General features: G+C 41.2%; 2 protein-coding genes across 2 annotated transcripts; one reads left to right on the top strand and one right to left on the bottom strand.

Moving 5' to 3' along the window:
• Positions 1-38: 38 nt before the first annotated feature.
• Positions 39-4,600, top strand: psmb1 (proteasome 20S subunit beta 1). Its single transcript, XM_057854816.1, has 6 exons — positions 39-241; positions 552-659; positions 745-826; positions 3,662-3,791; positions 3,895-4,001; positions 4,101-4,600. Exons 1-6 carry the CDS (start codon positions 141-143, stop codon positions 4,284-4,286), a joined length of 714 nt encoding a protein of 237 aa, XP_057710799.1. The 5' UTR covers positions 39-140; the 3' UTR covers positions 4,287-4,600.
• On the bottom strand, positions 4,600-13,429 carry fads6 (fatty acid desaturase 6). Its single transcript, XM_057854806.1, has 6 exons — positions 13,245-13,429; positions 9,297-9,463; positions 9,043-9,223; positions 8,795-8,982; positions 7,112-7,291; positions 4,600-5,011 (listed from the first exon to the last, which is right to left on the bottom strand). The coding sequence occupies exons 1-6, from the start codon at positions 13,417-13,419 to the stop codon at positions 4,862-4,864; spliced, it is 1,041 nt and encodes a 346-aa protein (XP_057710789.1). The 5' UTR covers positions 13,420-13,429; the 3' UTR covers positions 4,600-4,861.
• Between the last annotated feature and the right edge of the window lie 733 nt (positions 13,430-14,162).

Below are 14,162 nucleotides of genomic sequence, written 5' to 3'. Positions count from 1 at the left end.
CATAGGATAGCCAGAGAGGGCGCTAGCGTACGTGAGTCAATTTAAAATTCCCTCAAAGAAGAAGTTGCCATATTGCAGTGATACAGCGACTTTAGCAGAGAATCATAAGATTTAATCTCGATTTCGCTATTTAGAAGAAGATGCTCTCGTGTCAAAGATTTGGCGATACGGCTGAAATGAAAGACTATCATTACACAGGTCCAGTTGAGCACCGGTTTTCGCCGTACACGTTCAACGGCGGGTAAGTTTACATTTTACCTGCTAGCTTGTTAGCATGTCAGCTAACGAGAATGACCAAATTTTGTCCCGACAAATAATAGTCAACACGTGATTGAAAGCTGTCGTTTATTTGGGAAAAAAAACACTGTGGTATGCTGTTTTTGGTAAGTGTCGTTTTGATAAGGTAAATATCAAGACCACTTTTTTAGAGGAATTGTTTCACTTTCGACTAACGCCATTTCTGTATTACTGTTAAGGTACTTCCGTCGTTACAACAGAAGAGTTGTCGAAAAATGAGTAGAATTATAAAAACCTCATGTGTATGTTTATAGGACTGTTCTGGCGCTGGCTGGAGAAGACTTTGCCATTGTAGCTTCAGACACAAGGTTGAGTGAAGGCTATGCAATCCACAGCAGAGAGTCTCCCAAATGTTACAAGTTGTAAGTGTCCCTTACCCTCTACCTGTCACACAGCATCATTTTCTAATCCACATTAACCATTTTTTAATACTCGTACCTCTTCCAGGACAGACACAACTGTTATTGGCTGTAGCGGTTTCCATGGTGACTGTCTGACTCTGACAAAAATCATTGGTGCCAGACTAAAGGTGGGCTATTTGAATGGGCATCTTGAATTAAAAGCGCAAAGTGACTCTGACAAAAATCATTGGTGCCAGACCAAAGGTCGGCAATTTGAACAGGCATCTTGTATTAAAAGCGCAGAGCAAAAGATGAAGTACATATTGACGGTGTCCACAATACAGTCACGCTTTGCACTTGTAACTCGGAACACTCCATTTTAGTAGTGCTAGGCAATATGGGGGGGGGGGGGTCTTATCAGGCAAAGGCTATTTTTTTATCACAATAATGCCACAGTTTATTAATTTTTAATTACCTGATGAATAAACTATTATTCACAAAGAAAAGAAAATATTCGCTGCCATTCTTCCCAGTTGAAATGAATGGTACATCGAGCACCTTGAATAGTAGCCAGTGTGTTAGTGCTTTTTTCAGGCATCAAATGTTTCAATTGAGCAGTAATTTACCTCAATGCTGGACTAGGTACAGTGGTATAAAAGTATCTCAACCTTTTGGAATTTCTGCATAAAATCACCATCAAATGTGATCTGATCGTTGTCAAAATCACACAGATGTAAAAACAGTGTCTGCTTTAACTAAAACCATCCAAACATTCATAGGTTTTCATATTTTAATGAGGATAGCATGCAAACAACGACAGAAGGGGAAGAATGAGCAATTGAAACCAATTTTTACTAAACAATTTATGTTAGGTGTGTGCCCAATCACTGATGAGTGGTTTAAAGCTGCACTGGCCACTATAAAACACACATCTGGTAAGAATTGTCTTGATGAGAACCATTGTCTGAGGTGCATCATGGCACAGTCAAAAGAGCTGTCTGAAGACCTGTGATCAAGAATTTTTGACTTGTATAAAGCTGGGAGAGGATATAAAATCATCTCTAAAAGTCTGGATGTTCATCAATCGACACTCAGAAGTTGTCTACAAATGGAGATGGTTTGGCACTGTTGCTTCTCTCCCAAGGAGTGGCCGTCCACCAAAGATGACGCCAAGAGTTCAGCACAGAATACGCTAAGAGGTAAAAAAGAACCCTAGAGGGTCTGCTAAAGACTTACTGAAATCACTGGCATGTCCAATATCTCTGTGCATACATCAACTCTGTAAAACTATGGCCAAGAATGGTTTTCATGGGAGGACTCCACGGAGGAAGCCACTGCTGTCTAAAAAACATTGTTGCTTGTTTAATGTTCGCAAAAAGGCCCTTGGACACTCCACAGACGTTTTGGCAAAATATTTTGCAGACTGATGAAACCAAAGTTGAATTATTTGGGAGTAACACACAACATCGTGAGTGGAGGAATAATGGAGCAGCTCACCAACATCAACACCTCAACCCCACTGTTAAGCATGGTGGAGGCATCATCATAATTTGGGGCTGTTTTGCTGCCTCGGGGCCTGGACAACTTGCAATCATTAATGGGAGAATGAATTCAAAAGTTTTGCAGGAAAACCTGAGGCCGTCTGTCAGACAGTTGAAGCTAAAAAGAGGATGCATGCTACAACAAGACAATGAAACAAAACACGAAGTAAATCAACTTCAGAATGGTTTCAGAAGAACAAAATACACGTTCTGGAGTGGCCAAGTCAAAGTCTAGATTTGAACCCCATTGAGATGCTGTGGCGTGACCTAAAAACAGCGATTCATGCCAGACATCCCAGGAATCTGAACTACAGCAGTTTGTAGAGAAGAATGGGCCCAGATTAGTCCTGATCAAGCGTCTAGTTGAAGTTATTGCTGCCAAGGGGGGGGCTAAAAATATTAAATGTGATGGTTCACTTACTTATTTTCCTCCATCTGTCATTGTTTGCATACTATCCTTATTAAAATGTAAAAACCTATAAATGTTTGGATGGTTTTGGTTAAAGCACAATTTTTTCATCTGTGTTACTTTGCGAAAGATCAGATCACATTTGATGGTGATTTTATGCAGAAATAAAATTCCAAAAGGTTCAGATACTTTTTCATACCACTATACATCTAGTGGCTGATTCAAGAAATGGCAGTACCATAGAGTTGAGTACAGTGTATTTTTGTAATATACTAGAAAAGGCAATTTCTGAAATTTTACTCTCCTGTGGGTCACTTCTATGGATAGAATTCTATATCAATGACTTCCTGTTAATTTTCGGATTATTCTAGGGTCTCAAATATTTATTCGCCCCTTCCAGTCCAAATGAATTGGACGTCTATCACCGTCAATGGCAAAGAAAGATGAGCATTCACAGCCAATCTTCCTAGTTTAAATGAATTGGATGTGTATCGTTGTCAATGACAGGCATTCCTGTTAATTGGTGACTTGCTGCTGATTTTGGGGCATTTCCGGGTCCCCTCATGTCAGTTTTTTGGCACTTACGGGTCACTTTCTGTAGATTTTGGGTAATATTCCAATGATTTAGTGGCATTCCTGAATCATTTCCTGCACATTTTGCGATTGGGACTAATCGAGTTCCCCCTTTCTTTTCAAAATAATGACCTCCAATGGAGATTGCCTGCAGGTAGGAGTGAATGAAAATGTTTTCGTGGAAGTTAAATATGCCATTTGAAATGAATAGGGTGATTAAAAAATGTATGGGTAAATTTTTGTCAAATTTTGTCAGAACTGTACATTTTTACCAAAACAGTTTGTGCATCTCGATTTAGTGAATGCATCATGTGAATTTTTGGAACATTTCATAGATTAAACGGTGTGAAAACAGTTCCAAAATAATGCATCTCCACAATTATCAAAATTCACAATGGAAGGAATTTATGTCGATCTAATATTTTGACTACATATCCTATGTCCCAGCACTACATTTTACTGGTTGCATATCAAATCGATGAAGCTTTCTTTCCTCTCAGATGTACAAACACTCAAACAATAAGACCATGACGTGCGGAGCCATCGCTGCCATGCTGTCTACCATCTTGTACGGCAGGAGGTTCTTCCCCTACTACGTTTACAATATCATTGGAGGCCTTGATGCAGAGGGTACGTTGGGTGACAGGAACACATGCATCTAAGTAACACTTAGGACACATTTGTGAAAATGGTTTTGAAGGAGCAAAACCACTAATTGTCATTTTCAATGTAGGCAAGGGTGCAGTGTACAGTTTTGACCCAGTGGGATCCTATCAGAGGGATTGCTACATGGCTGGGGGATCAGCTAGTGCCATGCTCCAACCACTGCTAGACAACCAGGTACATATTATGTACTCTCAATAGCCATACGTCCACATCTTTCACCATTCACCTGGCCAGGTCAAGTTCAGCCAATTCATCAACACGTCTTTTTCCTAGATTGGTTTCAAGAACATGGAGGGCATGGCACACGTTCCTCTATCCCGCGAGAAGGCCATTCAGTTGGTCAAAGATGTTTTCAACTCTGCCGCGGAAAGAGATGTTTACACTGGAGATGCTCTTCAAATCTGCCTCATCACCAAGGATGGGATCACAGAGACGACCTTCAAATTGAGGAAGGATTGAAGAAGACATTGGTCGTTCCGTCTTTTTTTTCTCCGCTTGCGCTTGCTTTCAAATCCACTATGCAGATTGTGTCCAACAGAAGTGTTGATCCAGACATTAAGGGACTACTTTTAACCAGGAAACTTAGATTCCATTTTGTAGGTGTGTAGTTTTTTTTCTTGATTAAGTTTTCCCTACATTTTCCCTGTTATTACAGCTAGGATCTTTGATTAACACTGCTGTAGTTATACATCTGACCTGAAAAGTTCCCATTCTAAAAGAAACAATCTGCTATTCTTTTTACTTTGTTAATAAATGGAAAGGATTGGGGAAAATGTCTTGTTTTTATTTCATCACTAGCCTCTGCTTCATCAAGTTAAAATGAGGAAAATGCTTCAAATTTTTGGGCATGTTCAAGCACTCACGTGAGTTTAACAACAGTGGTTACCATTAAAATGAGATAGTTACATATTTTACGGGTATTTAAGATGTTTCTTACGATTTTAACTGCTGATGTCATCTACGAAACCCATTCCAATAGACATATGCCGCAAACGGCACTTTTTTTATTACTTATTTTTTGTTGTCTGATGGGGTCATTGGATGCCGGCCAACCGCGTGATGGGTGGGGCAGCGACCATCAGCTCCTGGTACTTGTGGAAGAAAAGACCGAGGCGGGAAAGGTAGCCGTCCTCTTGATATGGAAGATTGTGATCGGCCAGGTAGCGAGACACCAACGGTTTCACCTGTAAAGAATGTCAATGTAGCAACTTCATCCACGTGAATCCACTGTTGCGCCGATACTGGTATCTACCGGTACAGCACTAAAATGACGTCATCGGTATCAGGGAGTACCAGGAAATAATTTGCCCCGAAACACAGTGTCTGCAATAAAACTAACTTGCAATACATATTTTATATACTGTATATGGCGGAAAACAGATGACTTGAAGTTATGCTCTGAGAGCCCACATTTTTGCCAAATTTCAAAATTATTCGCATAATTAAGGACAACATGATTTTAACAAGATGTTATCGCGTACTTACCTTGTTTCGATCCAAAAACTCCGTGTAGTATGTCTCACCGAGTGTCAAGACACAGCTGTGAATGGCCACAGCTGGACTTTGGGGGGATTTTATGGGTGAAACACGGTAAATATAACAAGGGTCAGGATGCAGAAATCGCAGACATCAAGGAGTGGTCAAGATCTTTTTCAAATATTTACCCTTTGAAACGTTTTTTTTTTTCTTTGTTTGGATCGATTATCATCTAAATAATCGGGGGGGAAAGCGACAGTGACAAAAAAAAATAAAACAAGCAATAGTTATGAGGAAGATATTCGTGACCTATTTACAGACAGTATTTTTTTCATTGAGACGTAATTTGCTTAAAAGTTTTAAATATGTGAGTGAATAATTTTATAAAGCCATTTTTAAAAAACAATATTAGACATCAATTAATGTTTCTAAGCTAAAAATGATAGATATTTCGAATAATACTCTTTTTATGGCTGGGTTGAAACAAAAGCGGTTGCGCAGAGTCTGTAAATGGGGGTCTCCAGAGTAAAACGGACAAATTAAAAATAGTTCCGGGGCTTAATCTGCCATGAAACTGCTATGGCAGCGTAAAGACATTGTTCTATGAAACACAACAGTTCTTTAGGCTTAAAATACTTTTTGGCTCAAAATACAGCAGTTTATTTTAAAGAGGGGTGCAAGAGCAGAAACGGCTTTTTCAGCCTTGTCTTTCTTTTCTGCGCGAAAAACAAGACAAGGCTGAAAAAGCAGTTTCTGCTCTTGCACTCTTCTTTAAAATAAACTGCTGTGTTTGACAGAACAATATGTCTGTATGCTGCCATAGCAGATTCATGGCACATTAAGCCCCCGAACTATTTTTAATTTGTCTGTTTTACCCTGGGAGCCCCCGTTTACAGATGTCGCTCAACCGCTTTTGTTTCAACTTAGCCATATAAAGAAGGTAAATAACTGTATTTATCAATCAAAATGTCTGTCAGTTTTAGCTCTCTAAGATAAAGATTTATGTCAAAAATTCTGAACTTCCCCTTTAAATTAATTTATAGGAAAGTCAATTACATGCAATGACATTCTTTGGCCACCAGGGGTGAGGGGGTACTGTACCCCCCTCAATCTCTGCCTGTTTTCAACCACCGGTTGCCCTACCCAACATGGCCGCCAGCTAGGTACGTCACCCTTCCCAAGATCAGGTGGCATCCAATCATCCTTCTGCTGTGAATTTCGATGAATTCATCACTAGTAGACGTCCAATCCATTTGAATGAATGTTTGTTCATTCACTGCTAGCCCTCCCACCTCAAAAGGATTGGACTGCAAGCGTCGTCAATGGCAACAATGACTAAATAGCAAATGCTCTGACAATGATACAATCTTTTAAAAATCGGTTGAGAAATAAGCCATCTATGACTTGATTTTAATGTCAGTGCATTGACATTCATGGGAACATCGCCCCTACCAACATGGCCGCCATGAGGCCATGTTGATAGGGGCGATGAAAGCTCTTTTCATGCTTCAGCTGTGAATTGAAATGAGTTTATCCACTAATACAAATCCAATCCATTTAAACTGGGAGGGGGACAGCGAATGAACGTTCATTCACTATTCAACGGCAGCCAATGAGTTAAGCGGTATCTGACCAATTACTTTACATTCAAGTGAGTTTGCATAAATTTAGTAATAAAAGAAAAATATTTACATTTTGTATGTTAAAATAAATAAATACCGGTACAGTATCAGGCGATACTACACACCAAGTATCAGAATCGGTAATCGGGAGCCAACAAATGGTATCAGTGCAACACTAGCCAGTACCTTGAGACACATGTTGTCAGAGAGGAATGGGAAAAGGTGATGTTCTACGTGGCAGCTGATGAGCGAGTGGCCGAAGGTCCAGTCCAGCAGAATGTTCCGTGGCAGGTTGAGAACGCCGTGAGACATCTGGAGCAAACGTGCAGGGCGACCGTTCTCACCGAACATTGGCAGGCCGATGTGCTGACGAAAAACTCAATGGCACTCAAATATGAAGCAAGATATCAACAAAATGTGACCCAAAATCCACAGGAGTCCTTCTTTCGGCTCATTTTCTAAAAATCAAACTTCCTAAAAACTCCTGCTGTTATGATACTAAGATTATCAACTCTATATCGATACTCGAAAACATGCTCAATGCCAAAAATGTTGGTATTGATAGCACATGTTTATTTTTTGCATTCCTGGATATAAGAGATTATTAACAAGTTTGTATTTGATGTGCATGTCAATACAATTTATGTTCAAATATTGCAATTTCAATTTGCTTGTAAAAACTCGGTTCACTATATTTCTCACTGTTTAATTAACATTAACAGTAGAAAACATATACAGAAGGACACTTCTCTCTAAGCTGCTTCTTACTCGAACTATGCAGGTTAGCCACTTGACACAGTTGAATGTTATGCTAACTCTGATGCAGGTTATACTTTCAGTAGCAAAATTAGTGGTGTGTTCCCCACTTCCACAACATTGACGTCTTTTTACATTTCTTACAGTGGCTGCTGCTGGCCTAAAAAAAACTTCTAAGATCCCTAATATTTCTAATATCTAATGTCTGTGTATGTGTGTGTGTGTGTGGGGGGTCGTCATCCAATCAGATGTGCGTTTAGGAGGGGAAAAAATGGACCGGCACATTTAACAAGTGAAAAGAGGTACATTTAAGTCTGAACATAATAACAATGATTCATTTAATTATGGTGGGGTCATTTACAACAATTAAAACATATGAGAAGACAATCTAAATCAGGGGTCCCCAAACTATGGCCCGCGGGTGCCCTGAACAATACACCAGAGAGCATTTTGCATTTTTTTTCCTTTTTCTCTATAGTGTTATTTATTTCCTGGCCTTTTTCTGTGAAGAACTCAGAGAGGGTTATTTGTTTATTATCTATCTAATTAATAGTGTTATTATTATTTATTAATATTATATTATATTATTATTTTCTATTTTATTTACTTTTGTTCCGTTAAGAATCCAGAAAGGGTTATTTGATTGTGGCTTTCTGAAAAACAATAATTTTTTTACATTTAGGCACTCCTGCAATCGTCACACTTTTTCTGTTACAAACTGACTCTGGCCCCTCATCAGAGATGGGAAAAGTTATGTGGCCCTCACTGGAAAAAGTTTGTGGACCCCTGATCTAAATGAACTATATAACTGAAGTCATTATATAATGCAAATTGGGTTGCTTAAAAGTTGGTGGGGACAATTTGAGCATCGTGAAAAGTTGGTAGTGTTTTGTCCCTACTGTCTCTAAGCAAACCTACGCTCTTGACCCATAACAACAAATTTCTGGTGACCTGTGGTTGTGAATAAACAAATAACTGCTTTTCGATACTTTTGAAATAAAATATTGTACCCGGATACAACATTTCTATACTTTTGACAAACGCATGTTAGCACTCTTTTGCCTGCTAGCAAGCTAGGCCTTGCAGCTTCCCGCCAGACGCGGCCTTCCTCACCTGGAAGATGTTGACGTGGACAAATGGCAGGGAAAACATGGATCTGGTGGCTAACATGCAGAGTGCGGCACCCAGCGGCGACTGGAAACCAGATACCGCCATCAGGAGCCAAAAATGCGATGCCACGCCCAACAGTATTAGTGCCAGTGTCCGCAGCAACAGCGCTGCCGACGTGTCGCCCAGTTGAGCTGACAGATGCGAGAGTTAACACGCGACCGAGTGCGACTGATAGGCGCACGGGCGCTAACCCAGAGCTGCGACGGGTGTGACGATGGGTAGGGTGAGCGGTGCCAAAAAGAGGTAGACCAAGCGTGGGAGGCGTGGAAGCTTCCAAGTGCTGGAGTCGCCCAAGCCGATCACGTTGGTGTGCGGGTGGTGCAGGTTAATGTGGGCGCGCTGTGCCGCCCGCGCCGAGAACGAGCTACAAACCTGCGCGCCGTCGACCACAGCAAAACTTAAGCAACGTCAACAGTGTGAAAAGCAACAGCAGTGGCGGCATGACCTCGATGAAGAAGATGGCCCAGAAGCGTTTAGCGGCGAGCGAGTGGCCGAGCGCCCCGTGACTGGACAGGTGCGCCCCCTTCACCGTGACGATAGCGTGGACAACGCCCATTAGCAGCAGCCCGCACAGCCAGCGCGGCCAGTCGGACGAACGAAGCAACAGCAAACCTGGCAATTGGGGATTTTCGGGTCACTTTCTTCTTAACCCATTGGCTGTAATTGACAGCACTAGACATCCAATCCATTTGGACTGGAAACAATCATTTGCCCTTCCCAGTCCAGATGTCATTGGCGTGAAAGTTGATGCTTTGTTTTGGGTTGAATAACTATGCCCTTGATCAGACTGGCAGCCAAAATCTGATTACCACATCCAAATTGAAACTGTTGTCGGAATAGCTCTAGAGCACGGAAATCAGATTTTTGTGGGACTGATTCAAACCACAGACATAAGGTAGTTTCATATCAGATATGGACAAGATGCTTCTCAGGCCATGTCTACACATAGCAGGGTATTTGGCAAAAAGAACTTTTTCTATGGTTTGACCGATCATCCGCATGCACACGCATTTAAACGAGGTTTCTTAAAAACGCCGTCCAAAGTGAAGATGTGCGAATTCTGCGCTTGTGGCGCCATCATGTGGACACGTCACACATGAGGCCAATGTTTACATTTAGAGTAAATTAAACAGTAAGGTGACCCTAAATTGTACATAATTCACCCACGGAACTAATGTGGGAGACGTTGTGTTCTGGAAGGGAACTCTTAATCGTGCGCGTTTCCGGCAGAGAGAACAAGAGACACGAGCAGCCGGACACGAACTTGACTCACCGAGCGACAGGACTCACCATCATCTTCCGCTACAACAGGTGCTTTATGTTTCCATTTATTGACAAATCCTTGCAGTGCTTCTGAAGAACAAATGTGAAGGATGGGGGCATAATGGACAATTATTTTTTGCATGTTGTTATGAATGTACTTAAAAATGAATGAATGTGGTTGGCTGTGTAAGGTTTTTTTTTTTTTTTTTTTTTTTTATACAAACGTGCTGGTGTGGACATCATTATTTTTTCCTGATGTAATAAGGTAGGTACAGTTTTAAAAAACCCTGCTGCTAGGTGTTGAACAGAATAGTATCTTTTCTCGTATTTACTGTTTGTATTACTCTAACACACCCAATATAAAACAAATAGCATTAATATAAGAATTTAAGAAAAACAAGCAGAATATATTTCATATTATGAACAGTTGGGCTTGAAATGATTAGAATTTGCAGCGCCACGACAATGGGCAGATAAGGGCAGAACAGAGACAGGACGCCTTCTGACCACCTAATCGTGCTCATTTTTCTCGGGAATCTTTTGATACCTTGTGATATGGTGACCCTGGATCCAGTTTGCCTCCTGTCTGTGCTGTATGATTGCTGCCGACTTGGAATAAAATGTTAACTTGTGTTTTGAAGCCTTTTCCAGCTTTTAAAATGGAGTCAGTACAAAGGTACTAAGGTGAACACGCGGAGTTTGGCTTTTTGGCTGGGTTGTCGGAATTTCACCGGCCCGGGTCGGTCCCGGCGGTTCGGCTGGCTAATTGCGGCATTCTGGCTGAAAGGTCAGATTACATCACTGTAGACATGGCCTGAATGGGTTGTGACCGTCTGTGACGTCACTCTATGCTGCTTGATGCCTTAGTTGCCACAGCAACCTGTCAGGTGTGTGGATAATGTGTCCCTCTCTGAACAGACCCAGATCTGATTCAGACACTTGCTAAAAATTGTGTGAACAGCAAACCCTGGAAATCAGATTTGATCAGAATAGATACGTCTGTAGCCTGAACGCAGCCTAAGAAATGGTAGAGATCAGCCAGATTTGGGTGTCAAATTTGTTCTCTGCATGTATAAAGACATTAGTGCAGTCATTTTCATTCATTTGGTAATCATTTTATTGAACCTTTAAAAAATATAACAAGGATGGAAAAAGGAGCGAAGAATAAAAGGCTATAGACCCTACCCACCGACGTCACAAAATCACGTGCTCGCTGTATGGTTCCGCCCCCTTGTCCGTCATTTTGTGTCTGTATTATCAATGGTCTCAATTGATCGAGCAATTTATAATGCATTTCATGGAAGACCCGGTGCTTTCGGATGCCGTAAACTCACTTGATGCGTTGCATAAAAGGCGTTATGTGGAAAAGCTTCAGTTTATCCATTCGCCAGATCAATATTTGATGCCTAAATCGATGTTTTTCGACCTGCTGTCTCCGCCGTATTTGCCTGACATCTGCTAGCTAGCCTGATATGTACAACTATCTTGTCCACACAAAATCAGCCTATTCTCACGAAAGTTTGAAAAACTTTAAGAGCTTGGAGGCTTATAAATACTTCGTTGCTGGTTGGGTGAAACAGGTCCTCGTCCACGAAAATTCGGCAGGAATCTATCTTGTGCTTGGAAAGGTGAGTTACGAAATTTTCAATTCAAAATCTTTTGTTATTGCTAACATCCACTATCAAGTCTAATGTATTTCATGTCGTTTGTCAATGGAGTTAGGGCTTTTAATGTTTATATGGTTTAGCGATAGCACTCTCACTACATACATACGTGTATGTTGTCGGCGATTAGCCTAGCAATGATCTTAATTGTGGTTGTCAGACCAAAACCCTCTAAATATATATTAAATGCATCTTACCAGATATAAAATGACTCCTACATAATCTGTGGTAATCGTTTGGAGCCCAGTTTTCTCGTCGAATTGCAGCAGCCCATCTCGCTCTCTCCTCTCCGGGTCTCTCGGAATCCGGTAGAACTTCAAGTCTCTCCGTCTATCTTCTCTGTTATTGCAACCGACCGCCACACATGCCTTCACCATTTTGATTATTAATGTTAACGAGCAGAAAAACACGTCGTAAATAGGAGGAATGTACGTAGCCGTAACAGGTAGACATGATGTGTTGACGGACAATTGGGCGGCACCAGTCAGGAGGAAGGAGTTGTGACGTCACGTGGGTAGGGTCTATTGAGTAGGAGGGGAACCTCTTGTTACTTCACGATACGATACGCGATACAAAGCTCACAATAACGATGACCTGACTATATGGTGATACGATTATCGATACATTGGTCAGGAAATCATTCTAGGATATTCTACAAACAGCCAATAAACAGAAAAACAAGCTTCTGCTGTGAATTGGAATGAGTTTATCACTAGTAGACGTCCAATCCATTTGAACTGGAAGGGGTTGCAGCCATCCCTCCCACTTCAAACTGATTGAACGTCTATGGCCGTCAGTGACAGCCAATGAGGTAATTGGACCATTTAAGGTCATTTACCTGTTGCTTTTCAGATACTTCCTGTTGATGTTGGGGTATTCCATGGGTCACTTCCTGTTTATTTTGAGTTACAGAACAGGAATTGACCTGGGAAACACCCAAATCTATAGGCAGTGACTCAAACTCAACAGGAAACGGCATGTAAATGCCCTAAATTGGCCTAAAATGAATAGCAAGTGACCTGTGAATGCCATGAAAATCGGACAGAATGACTGTGAATGCTCTGGTTTCGAATGAACAAACATTCCCAGTCTAAATGGATTGGGCGTCGAGCACCGTCAATGCAGCCTTAGAGTTAATTGAGACACTATTATGGTGGAAGATTTTGGTTGCAGCTTTTTTTTTTTTTTTTTTAAACATTGACACCTTTTTAAAATTATATCTCGATTCTTGGCAGGAGCATATCGATAACCTTTTGGGATACAAAGTATCACGATATATCACCATTTGGATATTTTGTCACACCCCTACTATTGAAAAATCAAATAAAGCAAATTGTAGTAAACAAAATAGAATATAAATTAAACAATTGTCAGATTGGGGGCCCCCTAGTGGTCAGGGGCCCTAGGCAGCTGCATAGTCTGCGTATACTATAGGCTGGGCCGGCCCTGGGTGTGGTGAAGGTTACCAGCAGGCAAGCAGATTGCGAAAGCGGCAGCAAGTGTGGCGCAGTCCAGGCCCGTTCGCTCCCACCAGCTGCTGGCCTTCAGCACCGCCTCCACCTTCCTCTTCAGCTCCTTCATGCTCTCCTCCTCGTCCTCCCGACTCCTAGCAATCGTAGTCATCCCTCGGTCGTCGCCCATGTCTCCTGCCGGCGCTTGCCGAGTTCAAAGGTCACGTAACCAGATCGATAAACACGCCCCGTGCTCCCTTCGAGTAAGCGCTTCTTCTTTTAACTCATTGGTTGCCGTTGATGCTGTTTGATGTCAGGGGCTGGGAGCGAATAGTTGTGTTTCAGTGCCTTTGACGGCGCTACACGTCCAATCCATTTTGATTGGAAGGGGACGAATTGAAATTTCTGCAAATTTACCTGAATTTTAGCTACTTAATTAGGGGTGTGACAAAATATTGAAATGGTGATATATCGTGATACTCAGTGGCGGACTTAGCGATTTTTGGGCCTAAGGTGAACACATCCAGGGGCCCTCTTCATGGGTCAGGGGTTAAAAAGGTGAGAAGGGTGTGGAGGAAATATGTTTCGGTACACTAGGGCTGTCCTAAACGACAAATTTTCTCCTGATTAGTCAGTCGACTAGTTTTACGATAAATTGACTAATCTAATAATTTTCTTTTGTTTACTAATTCAGCAATGACATTTTTGTTGACGCTTATTAATTCACAAAACTATTTTGGAATACTTAAATTCTTTATTAAAATACAAATAATCATGTAAATAACAATAATTAATCACAAATAAACAATTAGGTTAAATGCTGATAGCATTTACTAGTGCAAAAGAATGGAAAGTAAACATATTCAAAACACTGACTTTGCCTTTCCAACATTATTCAAAACAATTCTTTAAAAAAACTCTAGCATTATCATT

The sequence above is a fragment of the Corythoichthys intestinalis genome, chromosome 1, assembly GCF_030265065.1.
Source record: "Corythoichthys intestinalis isolate RoL2023-P3 chromosome 1, ASM3026506v1, whole genome shotgun sequence".
Classification (NCBI taxonomy): domain Eukaryota; kingdom Metazoa; phylum Chordata; class Actinopteri; order Syngnathiformes; family Syngnathidae; genus Corythoichthys; species Corythoichthys intestinalis.
The sequence above is the reverse complement of the archived record's forward strand: the minus strand, read 5'-3'. Positions and strand labels throughout refer to the sequence as shown.